The sequence below is a fragment of the Tarenaya hassleriana genome, unplaced genomic scaffold (assembly GCF_000463585.1).
Source record: "Tarenaya hassleriana unplaced genomic scaffold, ASM46358v1 Cleome3, whole genome shotgun sequence".
Classification (NCBI taxonomy): Eukaryota; Viridiplantae; Streptophyta; class Magnoliopsida; order Brassicales; family Cleomaceae; genus Tarenaya; species Tarenaya hassleriana.
The window spans coordinates 4072828-4093405 of NW_010966177.1; the positions used below are offsets into that span (position 1 = coordinate 4072828).

General features: G+C 38.6%; 6 protein-coding genes across 9 annotated transcripts in view; 2 read left to right on the forward strand and 4 right to left on the reverse strand.

The window, feature by feature from the left end:
* Positions 1-2177: 2177 nt before the first annotated feature.
* On the reverse strand, positions 2178-3706 carry LOC104819243 (ADP-ribosylation factor 1-like). 2 transcript variants are annotated; one of them, XM_010549223.1, is made up of 6 exons: positions 3616-3706; positions 3278-3429; positions 3021-3091; positions 2749-2868; positions 2510-2628; positions 2178-2404 (listed from the first exon to the last, which is right to left on the reverse strand). In XM_010549223.1, the coding sequence occupies exons 2-6, from the start codon at positions 3423-3425 to the stop codon at positions 2317-2319; spliced, it is 546 nt and encodes a 181-aa protein (XP_010547525.1). In that variant the 5' UTR covers positions 3426-3429; positions 3616-3706; the 3' UTR covers positions 2178-2316. The 2 variants fall into 2 exon arrangements, with proteins under 2 accessions (XP_010547525.1, XP_010547526.1); XM_010549224.1 differs by having other exon boundaries at positions 3556-3636.
* Positions 3707-3828: 122 nt separating this feature from the next.
* LOC104819244 lies at positions 3829-4613 on the reverse strand. The gene is made up of 2 exons (XM_019203167.1): positions 4524-4613; positions 3829-4254 (listed from the first exon to the last, which is right to left on the reverse strand). Exons 1-2 carry the CDS (start codon positions 4542-4544, stop codon positions 4048-4050), a joined length of 228 nt encoding a protein of 75 aa, XP_019058712.1. The 5' UTR covers positions 4545-4613; the 3' UTR covers positions 3829-4047.
* Positions 4614-5526: 913 nt separating this feature from the next.
* Positions 5527-8634, reverse strand: LOC104819245 (probable LRR receptor-like serine/threonine-protein kinase At4g37250). The gene is made up of 3 exons (XM_010549225.2): positions 6923-8634; positions 6665-6840; positions 5527-6323 (listed from the first exon to the last, which is right to left on the reverse strand). Exons 1-3 carry the CDS (start codon positions 8407-8409, stop codon positions 5671-5673), a joined length of 2316 nt encoding a protein of 771 aa, XP_010547527.1. The 5' UTR covers positions 8410-8634; the 3' UTR covers positions 5527-5670.
* A 2734-nt stretch (positions 8635-11368) lies between these two features.
* Positions 11369-13016, reverse strand: LOC104819246 (putative oxidoreductase TDA3). The gene is made up of 2 exons (XM_010549227.2): positions 12081-13016; positions 11369-11877 (listed from the first exon to the last, which is right to left on the reverse strand). The coding sequence occupies exons 1-2, from the start codon at positions 12841-12843 to the stop codon at positions 11492-11494; spliced, it is 1149 nt and encodes a 382-aa protein (XP_010547529.1). The 5' UTR covers positions 12844-13016; the 3' UTR covers positions 11369-11491.
* Positions 13017-15813: 2797 nt separating this feature from the next.
* Positions 15814-17017, forward strand: LOC104819247 (transcription factor MYB44-like). The gene has a single exon (XM_010549228.1). It carries the CDS (start codon positions 15905-15907, stop codon positions 16850-16852), a length of 948 nt encoding a protein of 315 aa, XP_010547530.1. The 5' UTR covers positions 15814-15904; the 3' UTR covers positions 16853-17017.
* A 2146-nt stretch (positions 17018-19163) lies between these two features.
* The window catches only part of LOC104819248 (F-box-like/WD repeat-containing protein TBL1XR1), a 5159-nt gene continuing 3744 nt past the window's right edge, over positions 19164-20578 (forward strand). For all 3 annotated transcript variants that reach the window (XM_010549229.1, XM_010549230.1, XM_010549231.1), the window contains exons 1-3: positions 19164-19427; positions 20099-20244; positions 20327-20570. In XM_010549229.1, the coding sequence (XP_010547531.1) occupies positions 19367-19427; positions 20099-20244; positions 20327-20570 (451 nt within the window). In that variant the 5' untranslated portion in view covers positions 19164-19366. The remainder of the gene's footprint in view (positions 19428-20098; positions 20245-20326; positions 20571-20578) is intronic.

Consider the following 20578-nt stretch of genomic DNA (forward strand, 5'->3'; position numbering starts at 1 on the left):
GAGAAGAGAATCAACAGCCTGGCAACCGGGGTAGACAAATTCTTTTTTGGTTTTCAATATACTCTTTTGTCAAATTGTAGGAGATGTCTTATCCAATATTAATCATTTCCATCTTTAGTTTTCTTTTTTAGTTTTCAATATACTCTTTTGATGCATTTTCTTTGGTTGAGAATCAGACTACAATTACAACAAACCCTTGATAAGCATTCTTAGAACTATAAACTCAAAGCATCAAATAAGACTATAAAACAAGTTACTTCAATAGAAGTCGGTTGTTGGCGAACGCGATCAAATAGCAATGATACTGGATCGACCACGTGATGTCGCTCAAGGCTGCAAACCAAACCAAACAACAATTCAGTAACATTTCAAACAAAATAGCCCGCATGGACACTTGTAGAAACAAACCTTCGCCGGATTAATATTCTGTGTTGTAATGATGTAGAAGGCAACATAAGCTTATCCTGAAAAAAGGGATCACACTCAATCAACCGTTAATCTTTACCAACATTAATCTTCTGGCTGTCAAGGTATCAACAGATTATGTGTGATGCTTGTTTTTCCTAGATGAAAATAAAGTTAAAACACATATTCTGACCCACATAATTGACCGCAAAACCAAACCCATAGAAAAACGACTCGTACCGAAAATATTTTACAAACAAAAGATCATGCAGATCTTGATATCGTTTCTTATCAAACACTGCAACGAAATCCTTGCGCAATATATCAAGAGCAGTACACTACACGTATCTGGCCTAGCCTACAATACAAAACACAACAAGTTATGAAAGACCCAAGAAACAAAAAAAATCGCAAACAAAGAAGAAAAAAAATTACCTAAACACTGCTTCAAGATACTTCTATCTGTAGATTTCGTAGAAAATCTCGTTAGAATTCCGAGAATTAGTAAACCCTAACATGTAACTCTCCACGCGATCTCAATCACCCGATAGTACAGAACCTCCGAAGAATTCGATATCAAAGAAGTAACCCGATTTTTGCTTTAACCTATACGAAATAAGAAAACGGGTATAAAATTTAGGAGAATCCGTTAACAAAGAATGAAAATAACTTACAGGTGAGCTGTTTCCATCAAATTGACTTCTCTGAAGTAACCGAGAAGGAAGAGCACATGGTTTCGATCGGCAGAATACATTGTCGAAGCTAAAGTCGCGAATCGTTGGGCTGAAGTTTGGACGGTTATTTTTTTGTCTATGTATTCTACAGAGAAAGTAAAGGAAATGGAGGAGGAGAGAAAAGTCATGGGCACCGGTAAACGTAAAAATCACTGGGCTTTTTTATTAGGATAAAAACCCTAAAAAATCTGGAACTTGCTAAAATATATATTTTAGCAAGTTTAAATAAAAACTTTACAAGTTGAAAATTTATTTGTATATATTTTAACAATTTCGAGATTTTTTAGAGATTTTATCCTTTTTATTATCATTAAAAAATCCAGCATTTTCATGATAACTGTCATTCGCTCTTATATTTTTCCTTTCATAATTTTTTTTTTGGAAAAGAATATTCATTTAGATCTCATGGTACCTTGGACAAGCTCCGTGTAGGAAAGCACTAAGGGCCATGATTTTCACTCTTGTTGAGTATGAAACTTTCATGCACCAAAACGTTGTCGCGAAGAAATGCTAAGTTAAATATACTCGAGCTATTTAACCTATTATCCACTTATTTTAATTTTTCAAATTATAAAATCAATTAATCTCTATCAATTCATCTGCCAAAATAATGTCATTATTGCTATTCCCCCATTGAACGGTTTCTCTCTCTCTCTCTTTTTTTGTGTTTGATCGATCTTAATTAAATTGACTTGGGTTTCTGACCCAAAGAAGAAGTATTACATTGGGGTTTTACTTAAGGGCCCAAAGGTATCTAATCCATTATCCATTAAGGGGCCTAAAGGGTTATCTCGTTTTAGCCAGTCCAATTTCGATACATAGGCATTTATTTACTTATTTATTTAAAGGTGAACATTTTAATTTTTTATTTATGAATGCTGGGAGCGGAAATCAGGAAATATATTGGAAAATACGGATTTATTACTTTTATAAGAAAATATTAATTTGAATACCCGAATGAACAAATGTTCAAGAAAATATTTATATGTGTGAAACTATATCTTTGGGCTTGTAAAAAGTTCTCTTTTATACCCTAAATACTGAAAATAAAAGGCATCATTATTTGTTAATAATAATAATAATAATACAGCAAAGCATAGCTTTGGTTTTCCACACATACAAACCCATGAGGAGATAGAAAGGAAGGGATATCCAATACTTGTGAATTTGGATATTCTCAAGTCTTGCTTGTGATATTGCTCGACAACCAGTCAAGTCCCTCGTAGAGTCCTTGGCCCGAGGTTGCACATGTAGCCTGAATATACCTTTATTAAATTTTAAACCAACCCAATACAACAAAAAAAAAAATCGTTAGAAGAAAAAAAACCGAAATTGAATCGAATCGAATATCCGAAAATTATTTGTTTTACCAACGGCGTAGACGGAGGGAATGAAGGCCGAGTTTATCTGTGATCTCCGACACCGTCATCGCATTTGGCAAATCTTGCTTGTTCGCAAACACAAGTACTGTTGCCTCTCGTAGTTCCTCCTTTTACCATTACAGACAGTTACAGTAAAAAATTAAAAATCTTAGGTTTTAATTACAATAATAGTATCATATATATATATATATATATATATATATATGACTAACGTTGTAACGTTGTACCTCACTGAGCATCCTATGGAGTTCGTCCCTTGCTTCGTGGATTCTCTCTCTGTCGTTGCTATCCACCACATATATTAGGCCTTGTGTGTTTTGGAAGTAGTGTCTCCACAACGGTCGAATCTTCACGTGTTTTCAAATTCATATAAATCAATTAGAACACAAAAATAGTCCTAATTTAGCCGTTAGCTACATTTACATACATATATATGTGTATGTATATATATGAGTTGTCGAAAACATGTTTTTTTTTCCCAAGTATATGGGCCGCAAACCTTGTCTTGACCTCCAACATCCCAAACGGTGAAGCTCACGTTTTTGTACTCAACAGTCTCTACATTAAACCCTGGTCCAACCAAACCCAATTATGTTATCACATAATAACTACAAAACCCAAACGAAAAGCGTTATATATAATAGTTATAACCGTGTCAATATAGTATCATATAGTGATTTGTTGATGGACGGTCCACGGATCTATATATATAAAAGCTATTGCATGGGTCTCAACTCAACGAAAAAGAGAGAGTACCAATAGTGGGGATGGTGGTGACAATCTCTCCGAGCTTGAGCTTGTAAAGGATGGTGGTTTTGCCCGCAGCATCAAGACCCACCATTAGTATCCTCATCTCTTTCTTTGCAAATAAAGATCTTAACATTCTTGATATTGCCATGCCCATCTCTCTACCCTCCCCAATTATCACAATACACAAAAGAAAAAAGAGATATTGTATTATAGTATTATTACGATCCAAAATATATTAAGTTTGATCATAGAGTTCGATGGCTATTTTTGTACCAATGAGTTACCTTGTCGTTGTATGGTAAGATTGATAGAAGAACGAATGGAAATGAACCGAAGAGACGTACCTTCAAGTGGAGATGCAAAATGAGCAAAAAGTAGTAGAGAGAAAGTAGGGATGATGAATGGCTTCTTATGGTGCAGAGACCAATGAAGAGAATGAGGTTCTGTTTGGATCAGGATTCCATAAGAATAATAGACTTTATTCTAAATATTTTTATTACTGTTGTTTATTAATTATTATGTTCTTTTCATTTCTTGTTTTTTCTGTCTTCATACGATTATATGGAAATGATTTTATATATATATAAAGATTCCACCTTTACACGGTTGCTACATGGGATATTTTGGAGATATATCACTGATCTTGTTGTTCAAGTTATCATGTCTATAATTCTAGGCCGGAAAAAAAAAATACAAATACGCTTAAAAAAATTATATATAATTAAAACACGATAGTGTAAAAAAATAGAATATTTCTTTTTATGCTCGTTTCTCGGTTAATTCTTGGAGATGGCATCCTTGGCAGATTGAAGGGTGGAGGCGACGGCTGCGGCGGCTCCGACCAGAACGCCGCCGCTGGTGGTGGGATGAGAGTGATGAACCACTTTTACGTTCCTCTCCTCCACACCCTCTTTCCCGGCCGACGACCTGTATTCCCTTGTCTCCACCACCTCCTCCTCCTTTCCATTCTCTCCACCTCCACCCTTTAAAACCAGAGTTGAAAAAACCTTATGTATTATTGATAACAAATGAGTTTAAATATACAACGTAACTTACTCTCATCAAAATTAAAACTCATATGGAAAAAAATCATTTGTTTTAGAGAATGTTATGAATATTATGATTCAGAAAAAAAAAATGAAAGGATTAAACTTTGGATCTCTAAATTTGTGTAATGCGATGAAGACGGTGGATATGGATTCCCGTGACAAGAAAAAAACAAATCTATAAGACGGACGGAGCGAGCACGTACCCTCATGGATTGTACATTCATATCGACCAAAGAGAATAAACAGACAAACAAACAAACCCAAAGTAGTTTGGTTATTGGTGACTCACAAAAAAAAATGGAAATTTAAATCAAAGAAAGAAGGTTTTTAAATAGCAAAATAAAGGCAAATTAAGTTATTTATAAATCAGTCCGTTTATTGCGTTTGTCTATTTGAAAAATGGTTGGTTATCCTCAGGAGGTGGAAGGAAATCCTTGGCTCATGCTCCCTTCTCCATTTGTCACGTCCCCGGGATTTCATCGTTGGAATTGTTCAGGTGCCTTTACATTATTATCAGTGGTTTTTCATGTTAGAAAATAATTCCATTAGCCAAGGTGGTTGGCTCAACTGGTAAGTGGTTATGCGCAAAGAGTGTTCCACCCAAATTCGAACTTTACCCTTGACAAATCACATATTATCAAAAAAAAATCATTAGTAGTCTAATAATTGTATTATTTTAATTGAAAGTTGTAACTACTAATTTCAATAATTTTCTGATACAAAAGTTACCATAAGAAGTGAATTTGGAACTAAGCAACACTTCAGAAAATGAGAGATTTAGTTTAAAAGCGCTTAGCTTATTGATTCAATTCAACAACAATAACTTCAATGGTCAGAGATATGTAAGTTAAGATTCAGTAATTTTATTTATGTATTATGATTATCCATATGTTATAAATGAACATATTTGATAGTGATTAAGAGTTATTCGTACAGTCGTTATCAGAACAGTTGAATTGTTGAAATTTTTTATATCATCGGATACAATTAGCAATTTGAGATTCCGACATCCTAAGCATGCAGTTCATAACCCACGTAGAGATTTGGTTTAGGATTCATATATCGGAAGGTAAATCAGCAAAAATGGGACCGTGACCCGCTTCGAATAAATCCAGGTATGGGTTTAATTTCCGGTCTCCAAATCTGGACTTATTCACACTTTTTAGATCTAAATTTAACGAAAATTAAATCCCTAAAAGTCATAAATTAAATCCAATAATTGAACAAACGTCCACATCATTTAAAAAAAATCAACGATGAAAAGAAGAAGAGAAGAAAAACACAAACTATTAGTCAATTTCTAAGTACAATATCGGGTTATTAAAATCTCATAACAATAATTATTATTCACTATTGACCAAAAAAGGGAGAGAGGGGAAATCTGTCCAGAACATGCAAGGCATCCTTCATGGAGGGCCTTCGCTGAGGGATGGGAGAAGCACAGGCCAGGCCCATTTTAAAACAGGCCCAAACAGCCTCCTCTTTCCCCTCTAGCTCGGCCCGTATCGACCCATCCACCATCCTCATGGCCCGCTCCTTCTCCTCCACCGTCACCCCGTTCGCCTGCCCTTCATCGTCCACCCCTATTATCTTCCCCGTCAGCAGCTCCAGCATTATCACACCGAACGAGTACACGTCCCATTTCGGGTTAGGCTTCAACGTCCGGAGAGATTCCGGGGCGTTGTAAGGTGCCGAGCAGACCGAACTTGGGCTTGGGCTTGGGCTTGGTCCTGGCCCATAATCATATGCTGATGTTGATCTCTTGCTCCCGAATATCCGAGCCGACCCACCTGGTCTATAGCTCGTGTCCCCGGTCAAAACCCTCTCCAGGCCGAGATCGGATATTTTGGGCTCCATATCAAAGCCCAATAGAATATTACTGGGCTTGAGATTCCCATGTACGTGCTTCTTCTCGTGGATGTACGTTAGCCCACGCGCCACCCCTCTTGCTATCCTGAGCCGAGCCACCCACGGTAGGTGACAAGGGGAGGAGCCCACCTTCCCTAGATATGTAAAGAGACCAGTAAATTAGATAATGATAGGCACGCGCACGTTAGCAAGAATTACATCTATTTTAAATTTTTAACATAAGAAAACAAAGAAACCATCTCTTTCTTTGTCTAATATAAGGTTTGGGCTAACACTGGTGCTATGAGGAGAGTCGCTATCATACTCCGGGAATTCGCCGTTGACTCCCCTCCATCCATTAACCGACAAAATTTTAGTTGAACCTACTCTGACCTAGCCACATTCACTCTACCGCTTACGTTAGCCAATCAACCCGTATTTCACTACCGTTCGCGTCATCGTTAATAAGTGGATAAAATGACGGAAAAGGACTTACTGTAACGGGCGTTAGCGAGACTGCCGTTAGGAACGAAGTCGTAGATAATGAGCTTCTCGTCGGTGCCAAAGTAGAATCCCCGAATACGTACCAGGTTTGGGTGAACCAGCTTGGCGATAGCTCGAACCTGAGTCTCGAATTCCCTGAAACGGTCCAAGCCGGACTCGCCGATGCGTGTTATGAATATTATGATTCAGAAAAAAAAAATGAAAGGATTAAACTTTGGATCTCTAAATTTGTGTAATGCGATGAAGACGTCGAACCGCCACAGCCGAACCATCCTGAAGAACCGCCTTGTACATTATACTCGAACCGGTGGCTCCCAAAATGTACGCCGACGCTTTGAGAAGGGTCTCGAGCTCGAGCTCCTCCGAATCAACAACGTTCACGAATGTCCCTTTCTTGTCCTGATCGCTCTCTCCCCGCCGTTGATTTCGCCCAACCCGGTTTTCTTCGTCGGGTTCGGATCCCGTGGTTTCGGACTCGTTGTCACCGTCACCGTTAACGGCTTTGCGTAGACATGACCATCCCGCGAAGCCTTTGGAATCGGATGAATAGGATGACGTGGACCATGTATCTTTGACGGCGTTAGTTTCTCGCTTTAGCGTATCCGCCACGATTCTCTTCTTCTTTGACTGGTAAAAATAGAAAATTACGATCCCCAGGATCGCTATCCCGGCGATATCTCCGACGATGATTCCAACGATGATCCCGGGTTTCAGACCCGGTTTAGGGTTTGACCCGGATTCCGTACCGTTCGGGTAATCTGTTAAGGGATTTGAGCCTATGGTTTTCGGAATAGCGGCTAAGGCGGGAGGAGAAGACGGGGAGGAGACGTTCGCCGTCGTCTGCGGCGCCGGCGGCGGAGGAGGGGAGGATTTTTGGCAGGATTGTTGTGTCGAGTCGGATCGGCAGAGACCCGGGTTGCCGAGGAAAGACTTGAATGCGTTGTTTTCGAAGACCCGGAAGTTAGGGATTTGACCCATGAGGTCGTTAAATGAGAGGTCCACGGAGGCGTTCTCAGGGATTTCATCGGCGAATCCCGGCGGTATTTCCCCGGAGAGTCGATTGTATGAGACGTTGAGATACCGTAGACGGTTGCCTCCAAAATCCGTCGGGAGAGAACCATTGATGAGATTCGAAGACAGATCAAGGAACTCAGCGGTCCTAAACCCTCCCGGAATCTCGCCGGAGAAATAATTGTTCTTCAGTGAAACAACCGTCAAGTTCCCAAGCGAAGATATACTCGCCGGCAACTTCCCGACGAGAGCGTTGTCCGAGAGATTCAGCACCTGAAGATTCTGTAGCCCGCCAAAACTCACCGGTAACTCGCCGGAGATCAGATTATTCGACAGATCAAGAAACCGAAGCTCCGTGGCGTTGAAAAGTGAAACCGGCAAAGAACCATTGATGGAATTGTTGGAAAGATCGAGTCTTTGGAGCGCAGGGAGAGTGCCCAGATCGGAAGGGACGGAACCCAGGAGGGAAGAGCTCGGTAGAGACAGGGCGGTCACGTGAGAGGAGTTATCGCACGTGACGCCATGCCAGGAGCACGGCGTGATGTCGTCGTATCTCCAGGTCTGTAAGGTGGAGAGAGGGTCGTCGACGACGGAGTATCGGAAAGAAAGGAGGAGAACGCCGTCGGTGTTGAGGGCAAGAGAGGGAACACAGAGAATGACGGATAAAACGATGGCTAAAGGTAAGTTTCCTGGCCAGAAATGGCGGCGGAGATCGACGGTTTTCATGGTTCGTCTGGCTGTTGCATCGTCTCTGTCTATGGTCACTGAGAGAGAGAGAGAGAGAGAGAGAGAGAGAGAGATTTATGGTCACAGACTCACAGAACAAAAGCCATGTGAGAGGGAAGTATTTAAGGGTTAATTCTTGATTTGCAGACCAAAATGCTTTGGGGGTGATGGACTGTGTAGTTAAATGCAGTCCAATACACTAAATATTATAAGTTAGCAGGTCAATGTGTAATGCAAAAAATTAAATTAATTGCTTAGAAAACATGAGATAACGTTGGAGGGATTTATTCTCGATTTATGGAAAAAATCGTATAAAAGCCTTAATCAGTTCTATTTTTTTTCCCATATTTGATATATCCAGCTAAAACCCACCATAATTAATTTTGTTGTAAGTATTAATGAAATTTATACAGTATTACTATTAACATATTCATAACTATATATCAATGTGTATGGTTATCCCGAAAACGTTCCCACGTTCCAAAACCGAGTGACGTGAGAATATGGCTCATGTGATATATACACAGAGTTTTTATATAGAATAATCAAATGAGAAGGAACATGAAGAGATGGAGGAATAGTATCTTTGTAATGAGACATACACATAAAGACCGAATTTTGCAGGGTCTCTCATTGACTTAGATTCACTTTCATTCGACATTTTCATTTTTTTAATAAATTTAATGTTGTCACCCGCGAATTAAATTTGGATTATACACACTGACAGATAGCCGTCCTCGTCTTCCCCTTCACACACACACAACTTCGACACCACATCCATTTTACCTTCGACACAAAACAAAGATTTAGCATTAAATAATAACTTTTTTTAAAATGTTTATACGAATAATATTAAATAAATGGATGCGACACTAACCTTTTATATAAATAAATATTAAATACACTTTGTATTATCCTTCGACATAACTTATAAAGACACGAATTACGTGTGAGCTAACTAAATTTCATTCCACTTATAAAGACACTCTTTATTTATTATATAAAAAGATACACACTATCAAACCTAAATGATTATCTTCCGCAGATGTTTGTTGTATCAAATTTATTACAATATTGTTTGTACTACAAAAATCATTTAAGATTATCACAACGTCTAGTTTGCCACCTTTTGATTACGAGATAATCATGTTGTTTGTTTTACTATTAGCTAATTGCATATGCATGCATGTATGTATGTATGTATGTCAAATTTGTGATATTGAATTAAAATATACGAATTTATGCATTATATAGGTGCATAGAAATATAATATTATTTTCGGTTAGGATGCAATTAAAAGGTAAATATTTTAAGTAATGATTTGGGGTAGCTTTTGGCAACTTGATGACTATTATTATGATTTATTATGGCGATTAAACACAATTAGATAATTACGACAATAGGGTCGACAAGTCCATAATTGATGAATAACACGCACACACAAAATGTCATTTGCTTTGTTGAGTGGTTGGATTCCTCACTTTGCATCTACTTTTCGCCGAGGAAAAAGAGGAGATAAATAAATGTATCATGAAAAGAGCATCCCTTTTTTTTTACCTAAAATAAATAATAATTTTAAAATATATATATATATATACAGATTTATGCGTGAATGAATACAGGCATTATTATTGTATTCCACTGACTAATTAATATAGCACATTTCAATATTTACTTTCCCTAATAAGCATTCGAAGTAGAGAGAGAGAGAGAGAGAATCCTAATTTATCCACTCGGAGAGTAATTTAATGCCGCGCTCCTTTATAATAGAAAGATATTAAAAAAATAAAACCTGTTAAAAAGTTTTGAAAACCAAAATAGAGTAAAAGCCATAGCACCAAAGGTGAAAAGCTACAGAATAATTAAAATGCGTTGGTTTTATTACGGGGGGCGGTCCCCATGGTCAATGTAATTATGTAATTAGTGAAGACAGCTGCATCAAAGTTGTAGGTAAAAATTTGTTAAATTATTAATTCGTTAGTGAATTTATTATGTATTCATGTATGGCTGGGTGTCGTATAAAGATAATTAATTTGTTATAATTTATTTTATTGTCGGTGTGTGAAAAAGATTTTTTTTTAAAAAAGTGCAAAAAGAATAAGATAAGGAACATGGTTCCTTGTCCCCGTGGGCAAAGGGAAAGCAATGGAATTTCTAGAATAAAATCTCAAGGTGATGTCGGAAAATTTTATTATCCTCCCCACTTTGCAAACCTTAACCGGTAAGAATACTTACCCTGACAACTTGGCTGGGATTGGAATGGACGATCGACCCGGGTTGCACATAATATCCGAAAAACCGAATCGATATGTTATATCCGAATTTTTGGTTCGGATACGGATATTTATTTTAAAATATTTATCGGATAAAGATATCAAATTCGAAATATCCGACATATCCGATCCGATCCATATTGTTTTATATTTATATGTTTTGTATTTATAAAATGTTTTATATTTATATGTTTTGTAGGGATATTCAAGAAATATTTTATATATATTGAGATTTAGAACGTTTAATATTTTGAATATTAAAATTTATTATGTTTAATTTTTTGAATTTTGAATTTTCAATATATTTATATATGATAGATTATGATTATATTTATATTTGAATTGATTTAAAATATTAAATTATGAATTTTAAATTGTGGATAACATTTATATTAAATAATTTATATAATTTATTTATATTTAAAATTGTTATTTAAATTTGAATTAAATTTTTACTAATTTTTTTATACCGGATACGGATATTGGCAAATATCCGCGATATTTACGAACATTCGAAATTACTGATATCCGTAAATTATAGATCGGATACGGATAATAAAATTGAGGATTTGTACGGATTGGATACGGATACAGATATCTCAAAAATTACGGATAACCGATCCGTGTCGACCCCTACCCATTAGGTAAGATAACTGCGGAAATTTGAAAATAAAAACGTGTACCCGATTCATAATCGTTTATAATCTCGATTGGAATCACATAATATTGTTCTTGGTTCAGTGGTTGAAATCTGGTTAAAAGCACATAATATTGTTTTATCACAATTGGAACTCAACATAAGGGCCCTCTTATATTATTAAGCCCTTTTTACGGCTGGTGAACCGGGAAGGGCTGAACCGATCAAGGTCGACAATGGTGGCAATCCCATCTACAATGAGCTCAGAAAGGGCAGCACCGGTGGCCGGTCCGTTCAGAATGCCCCAGCAATTGTGACCAGTGGCTACATAACAGCCCTTGAGCCCAGGGATCTCACCGATTACGGGGACCCCGTCGTCTGTGCACGGCAAGAAACAAGCTTGCTCGGCCTTCACTTGCGCGTTCTCTTCCTTCAGATGGCTTGATACGTTTCTGGCTACTTCCTTCAGAACACGGATCGATTCGGGATTGCCGGTTATTTGATCTGGATCGTCTGGTACCTCTTCCTTTGTTGTCATCCCGCACAAATACACTTCACCTGTCACAACCACCAGCTCAATTACTCGTACTCGATTCTCAAAGGTTCCCTCGAAATCCATCCCGAAAGATTAACAATCGACCACCATAAAGAAACTATCAACCTTCCAGGTAACTAGAGATTTCAGAAGCAAAAGAACCAGACTTTTCACAAACCCAGATAAGAAGTCACGCCAAGGAATCTAAATCTAGCCGAGAAATTACCTGTCGGACGAGGATAAACTTCTGGGTCCATAGGTTCACCACCACGAGAAGAACGATAACTAAGGACAAGCGCGTGAGGTGTTATGGCGTTTGGTTCCTTAGGTTCCAGAACAATGCTATGAGCTTTCATACCATAAACCCTAAACATCGATGCCAAAAGCTCGAATTTACCGGACCATGGCCCCAAGGCCAAGACAACCGCGTCCGTGTCGATGACTCGCCCACCCTCCAGCACCACCGATTCAACTCGCCCTCCTTCAGCCTGTACTCGATCCACTTTCCCGACGACCACATCAACACCGTACTTCTCCGTCGCCGTAGCTAATAGCGTCCTCGTGAAGAGTTGAGGATGAACCTGTGCCGTAGTTTGGGTCGTTCCGATCGTTGATGGGCTCTTCGCCGGACCATCGACCCACGATGGCAGACCCTTCCCGCCAGAGCCGGAGCTAGACTGAGATTCCGTCACGGTCACGCTCAGTGTCGTGAGGGGTCTGTACCCGTACAATTCGGCACCGTTTAACTCCTCGGCCAGGGAACGGTGGAGGTTAAAGCTGGCGCGTGCGAGGGACTCGACAGGACCGTTGTCGCACCAGTCGAGAGCGAGAAAGCCGGCGGCTTTACCGGAGGCAGCGCAGGCGACGGCGGATCTCTCGACGAGGGTGACGGCGGCGCCCTTCTTGGCGAGGAAGTACGCCGAGCAGACGCCGATGACTCCACCGCCGCAGACCACGACCCGCTTGGCCGTCTCGTTTTGCGGGTTCATCTCGGTCGATTCCGATGAAGAATAGCAAATCCAGACCGTTGGTTTCTCAAGGATTCCAAATACACACCGTCGTGGCAGAGGAAATTGTCGGCAAAATGGGGAGAGGAATAGAGATGATGACGTCAGTGCAATCGCGAGATGTTTCCCGGATGAATCGCGCCGGACGCGTGTTTCGTACGCGACAAGAAGTTTGTTGTTCTCATTTTTGGGCCATTAAATGGGCCCAAATTATGCCCACACGAGAAATATGAGAACTACAGTTTCTTTTTTTCTCTTTTTTGTTTAATTGCAGTACTAGTCCTGATCTTATTTCACTTTTCGTTTAACACTAATATATATATATATGTATATATATAATGGGGGATATGAGCATTTAAAATATGTCATATAACATTTTAAATTTATGGATTTATAATAGGTCCCAAAAAAACACACAAATGGAGATATAACATTTATTGTTTATTAATTCTATAGTATGGGAAAATTTCACAAACCTATAATGATTTTTTAGGGTTTATTAGAAAGGAGCGAATATCTGCATGAATACTATGCTTTTCCCGTTTTGATAAAGATTCATTTCGTACTACTGTATCAACTTGTAAACGGTTACATTTCTAGTATAATTCCATAAGAAAGTTCTAAAGTACATTCCCCCCTGAAACGAGTTTTAAGGTTTTTATGAATTTTCGTCCACGTAAAATGTGGATTTTAAGAATGGAATAAATCGTAACCACGTATTCTCAATCGCGATAACTAATTAACGAGATATTAGGAACAAGACAGAGGCTGGTGTGAATATAAGCGTGACAGTAGGCTTAGACGTGGATATAATCCAATGGTACAAGTGGATACGGTCGCGACAACTGTAGATTCTGTCCATCGTGTCAAATTAACTGCTTTGCCGCATTTTTCACGTGCGTCCAATCGGATACTGTAACGCACGCACACACACATATATATATATATTGTATATTCATGCAATTGAAAAACATAGAATGTATTTTTTTTTGTTGAAAAAACGTTTTTTTTTTGTTAACATGGGGAAACAATTACGTACACATGTATATGTTATGGTTATGTGTCCAAATATAGACACGCTTCTTCTGTCTGTGTGTTAACTAGGTTGGAATTTTTTTTTTGATAACGGATGACCCTAACTGCTATCATTCGAACGCGTTGACTAGGTAAATCTCCGGCTCGGGAGCAGTATTTGTATATGGATCATATAAATTTAGAAATTACCTCCCTCCCCATCAGTTAGGAATCGAACACTCAACTTCAAAATGAAGTTACCTCCTACCCCAAACTTGACTACTCGTCCACGATCTGTTGGGTAACTAGGTTGGAATGTTTATTAGCTTAACAAAAAATATCACATGAATCAAATATAAAACGGAGGGATTCGACCATTTTGTCATTGCCACCGTAACCAACGCATAATTGAAATATTTTATCATGTTTTGTGTATAAATATTCCAAAACAAACGTTTTCTAATTGTCTATTTTGGAGTGACACAAATAAACCAATTGGTCATCATATTTGTTTTTTTTTCAACACCGACTATCAACCATCCGCTATAAAAAAAAATATTAAAATCTCTATATGCAAAATTAAATTTCCTCAGACAAGAAAAAAAAGATGAATAACTAGCAGACAGGAGCCGACACCAATGACACGGATATTCGAAGCCAACGGCCAAAAAAAATGTTTTAAGCTCGCAACGATTAATATAAATTAAACACATGTGTATGCGCTTATAATCAAAAGGCACGCCATCCTGTTCCCTCGACAATAACATATATAATTATAGTACCGATGATAATTGCGTCAATTTCATGTATTTGAATTATACATAATGACATTGGACCGTTTATAACATGTAATGAATTTACGCGAATCTTGGAGGTTCAGGTTCCTTGACATGTATGAGACGGTCCAAGACATATTTTACTAAAAGAGAAAATACAACTTAAGTTATTTCGTGTTACCATACAAGAGATATGAAAACTCAAAATAGTAAAATATTTTTGTTGCAACGTCTAACGACATTTTAAAAAAAAAGGATCAATGGGAGTTTTTATTAATGAAGGGTGGGACCAACTATTGACATGAGGAGCTTTGTTGTTTAAAAAAAAAAACCGTTGGAGGAAGCTTATAAGGAAGGTGCAAAGGCGTTGGGGCGTATAAGAGTAGTTACCGACCTACCGGTACCGTACAGATCAAGAGAGGGTAACAAAGATTACGACCGACACGTGGCGCATTCTAAGTGGACGCCTGCTTGGGCTCTGATGAGATTTACAGGCTGGATTTTCGCGAGAATAATAAGGCTGTTGATTTCGCGTTCCAATTCGGCAACCTGCTTTGTCGTTTTCCTCCACGTCAGCCACTCCTATCTTTGTTGTGGCCGCTTGGTTTTCATCATTTTTCTCAAACGGTGCGAAAATTATGTTTGCATGAATATAAATATAAATTTTATATATACATGTATAAGTAACCATTTTGCATTTGGAAATTAAATGTTTGGAAATTTTGTAACTAGAAGCAAATAAGGGTGGGACGTCAGATGTGGATTACAGGCTGTCATTAGTCAAAAGACCACATAACCAAAACTGTCCTTGGCCAAACCTAACCGTTATCGTCTTTATTTCAGATATTTACTTTATAATTATATATCGCTGCGTTCCAAGTTGGGTCGTGATTTTTCTCTAACTCCCATGAACAACACTCTCAGCCCGCGCGTGAATCCACCGCATTCTCTTTAACACACAATGAGTGAGTCCACGCGCCACCGTACGAATGCAGTGGAAAGAAGTTTGAGCGCTAAAGACAAAAACAGAGAGAACAGAAACGGCACATCAACGAAGTTAGATGTCGACGCGTGTCCATTTACAGCTGTATCCCATACTTGCCAACCGGCTCAGCCGGTCTCCGGTTCTCCCTTCCTGTATAAATATATATTTTCCTTTTTCTCTGAGTTCTCTGCATCTCTCTCGCTTAACAGAGATTAAACCGATTAAAAATAAAAAGGTCGAAGCTTTTAAGTTAAGAAGATTCAAATCTATGGCCGATCGGATTAAGGGTCCATGGAGTCCGGAAGAGGACGATCAGCTGCGGCGTCTCGTGGATAAGTACGGTCCAAGGAACTGGTCGGCGATAAGCAAGTCGATCCCTGGTCGGTCGGGGAAGTCTTGTCGGCTACGGTGGTGCAACCAGCTTTCGCCGCAGGTGGAGCATCGGCCCTTTACGACGGAGGAGGACGAGACCATCATACGAGCTCACGCCCAATTCGGCAACAAATGGGCCACCATCGCTCGTCTCCTCAACGGCCGTACCGACAACGCCGTCAAGAACCACTGGAACTCCACTCTCAAGCGTAAATCTGTCTTCTCCCGTGGTGTCGGAGGGTATAATGGTAATTTCGTTGCCGAAGACGGGCCACCGCTGAAGAGATCGGCCAGCGCCGGTTCCGGAGGTTGTGCGCCGGTGCCCACCGGGTTGTACATGAGCCCTGGCAGCCCGACGGGATCTGACGTCAGCGACTCCAGCACGGTTCCCGATTTACTCTCCGCCCCTGCCCACGTGTTCAAGCCCGTGGCGCGAACCGGCGTCGTCGCGTTGCCTCTGGAGGAGAAGTCGGCGTCCTCCGGCGATGACCCACCAACGTCACTGAGCCTGTCGCTTCCCGGAGCTGACGTCAGCGAGGTGTCTTACCGTAGTCATGCGTCGACGAACACGAACAACGCCACCACTTCGAGCCACAATACGCTGCCGGTTCTATCGCTGGAGAATAAAAACGAGGGTAGAATCAATGGTAATGGAAAAGCTTTCGGCGGATTGAGTGCCGAATTCATGGCGGTGGTGCAGGAGATGATAAAGGAGGAGGTTAGGAATTGCATGGCGGAGCTGCACAGAAACGATGGAGGATTCGGTGGTTTGTGTGATTCCGGCAATGGCGGATTCAGGGATAGTGGTATTGTTCATCAGATCGGAGTTGGAAGGATCAAGTAGGATGTAAGAATAACAGGACCGTACCGTGTTCGTACCTCTGAACATTTGATCAAGAGTGGGAGACAAAACTGCTGAGTTTCTCATTGAGAAGTTTTCGGTTAAATGTACAGAAAAAATCTCGAGATTATTATGTCTGGAGACAATTTTAATTCCATAATTCGTATATATAGGGCGTATACTTTGGTTGGGGCCGGAAATTCGAACACATGAATGGAATCCTAATAACATTATCAGATCTCACATAATATTGGAAGTTAAGGAAGAAGATCGGACGTTTACCAAAAAAAAAGGGGGAAGAAGATCGGACAGAATCACAACAATATTTTCGGAACATTAGATCTATGGGGGAAGATTTGTGCTTGGCGGCAAGAGGAACAGCCTTGAGGCACGGCCAGACTGGCCAGTCCCTTTCCCTCGGACATGTCAATCGCCACGTCATCACTGTTCAAAGAAACGACTCAATGACCCCCAAAGCCAAAACCCAGTGTGAGTTGGGCCGGGCCCATCTCCATTCGGTTTAAAGCCCCTCTGACTTTTCCCAACGCTCCGGATCTCCAAGTTTCGCCCACGCGTTGACTAATAGAATCGTGCCACGTGGAATATCGTACCTTTCGGTCGTACCCTATACGTATGCCTATCGGACCGCATGTTGGAACATGGAATCGGGGGGCATTTCATCTTAGCGAAAATCTCAAAAAATACCTTATCAATTTTCACAAACTAAAAAGTGAACTTTTCTTATTAAATAAAATTTCAATTTTTTTTTTTTTAAAAATTAATCAGAATAGGTGGCAAATGCGAAGGAACAAGTGATCTGATCCGTAAAGGCCATAATTGAGAATTGTTTGATAGTCTTTCTCAAGGTAAAAAATAATCTACATTTATAACATTTAAACTCACCATTGTATCGGTATCTGAATATGTGAATAATGGTACATCAAATATCATTAAAATATTGATTTATTATATAAAAATCATGTCAGTAATAACTATTTAAAAATGATAACAATTATAAAAATTCAGATTTATCTTTTAAAAAAATAAAATTAGGACTTTATTTGATAAAAAATAAAGATTTTATTTTATAAAGATTGATAAATTCAGGTATTTTTTAATATTTTTTTTCATACTATGGACCAATGATATTAACTATCTCATTAAAACAGATAGAAATAATCCATTTGAGAAAACAAAATATAAGGATTGGATGGAGGGAATGGTGTTTAGGTTTTTGGGTTTTTAAAATTTAGAAACCAAACAAATTGAAAAGCCATTTTGATTAAAAAAAACTGGAGATTAAAAAACTTCACTTTTTTTTTTTATTTGCAAAAATCAAAAACCAAAAACAAAATCTAAAAACCAAAAATAAAAACTAAACCGAAAACTCAAAATAAAAATTACTAATATTTAAAGAATTTATTTTGAGTTTTTAACTTTATTTTTTTTTGTTAATTAGGAAGTTCACCAAGTTTTCGACCCGAATACATCTTCCACGATCCGAGAGTAATCTAAAGCGTATCTAACCACGCCTCATCCTCCACCCCGTGGCTCGAGTATGAGACCTGGAGTTGGCCTCACACCCTCTCAAACCAGCTACACCACATTGGCGACGACTTTATGGAAGGGACGAAATTATATACACCCTTCCCTCCCCAACAGCTGGATTCGAATTGGCAACCAAAAGATGATTTTGTCATCTACTCGCCCACTATTTACTGGGTTTTTTACTTTAATTTTTTATTTTTGATTTTAACTTTTCCTTTTTTGGTATTTGTAATTTTTATAGTTTTAAAAAAATTTAATTGGTAAAAATAATATTTTAATTTTTTGGTTCTAGATTTTATATTTAAAATTAGTTTCTAATATTAATACAAAAATCATATTTTTTAATATTAATAATAACAATAATAAAAATTCAACATTGACAATCTCATAATATTGTTACAATTTCATCTGAATTCTCTCCATATATCTATATATAAATATATACACTATATTTATACTATTTATATATATATATACATATATTATATATACTATTAAAATATTTATATACACATATATATTTATATTAGTATGTATATCTATGTATATGCATAGGTAAATTGTTAATTTATTTTTAAAATAAGAAGTATTTTTATTTTTAGAATAATTTGTATAACTATTTAAAAAAATAAAAAAAAATTAATAACAAATCAGATCTGTTTACACTAAAATCTATGAAAAATAGTTTACTGATTATTTTAAAAAATAATATAAAATCTTTACAGCAGATTTTCTGAAATTATTAACTAACAAGAAAATCATAACAGAAAAAAAAGGAACAGATTCCTCGAGGACCTGTTTTCCTTGGGCGCTTCATATTCCCGGAGCACCGTCCACCGCCGTGGCTGCTGCCTTGGGCGAATTCTCCGTTCGGATAAACCATCGTGGCGTGTGGTCTTCCTTTTCCTCTTTCTCTGTTTGGTTTTTTTTGTCTACTGGTCTGGTCGTTGAAAGCGGAACTTGACGATAATGGCTTCACTCACCTCCGTCGAATTGAATTATCTCGTGTTCCGATACCTTCAAGAGTCAGGTTCGATATGCTCTTCGGGTTTCTCCGTTTCGTTTTGTTCCATGCTCGTGAAATTTCTGTGCATTTATATTGCCTTTCCCGATTTTGAATATTTTTTTTTTGGTTGTACCGGAGAAACTACTCCTGGGTTTTCTATGAAGTCATTTTAGGGTTTCAGTTGGGCATGATACGTGCCTTACTCGCCGAATTGCAAACTCGAGTTGTAGAAATGGAATGTCTTAAGGGTGCATGAGCCTCTGGATCTTTGTAATTCGTATGTCTACTCGGGAACTCTAGGGTTTGTCTTAACGTTCGGTTTTATTATTCCCATCTCGAGGTTTGATGGCTTGATGATACTGGGATGCTCTATCTCACCAGTTTCGAGCTATTGTTGTAATCGAACGTTTACGTGGTTTTGAGTCTTTGTACATGTGCGTTCTGTTTTTGCGAAATGCAAAATCCTAAAATGTGTAAGATAAGTTTATGAGAAAAGCCCCCTATAGGTTTGAGTATGTGTTCTTAAAACTCTATATGAAATCGCCTTCTGAGTATTTTCCACAGTTAGTTTAGTTCTTTTCCTAGAACTGTGTGTTGGATTATGGAACAAGTTGGTTTCAGATGGGAATGGGATGTCGTCACAAAGGATTCTGGTTGAACCTTAACGTTCTCGTAATTCTGTCCTCATTCTGCAGGTTTCACACACTCTGCATTTGTTCTAGGTTACGAGGCAGGGATAAATAAGTGCAACATTGATGGGAATATGGCACCGCCCGGTGCTCTGATCAAATTTGTTCAAAAAGGACTGCAGTACCTGGAGATGGAAGCAAATCTGTGCAACGTTAGTATACTTGTCATGGAGCAGGTCTTTTCTGTCTCTTACAGTGATGCTATCTAAGTTATTGTCTATTATACTTCCGCAGAGTGATGCTGAAATGGAAGAGGACTTCTCGTTCTTTCAACCCTTGGATTTGATCACAAAGGATGTAAGTGAATTGCAGCAAATGCTGAGGGGTAGAAAGAGAAAAGATAGGGATAGAGATAAAGACAGGGAAAAAGAAAGAGAAAGAGAAAAAGATAAAGATAAGGAGCCCGAAGGAGAACACGAAAGAGAGCGTAGCCGAGTAAAAGAGAAGGATAGGTATGAGAAGCAGAAGGAGCGAGAAAGGGAAAGA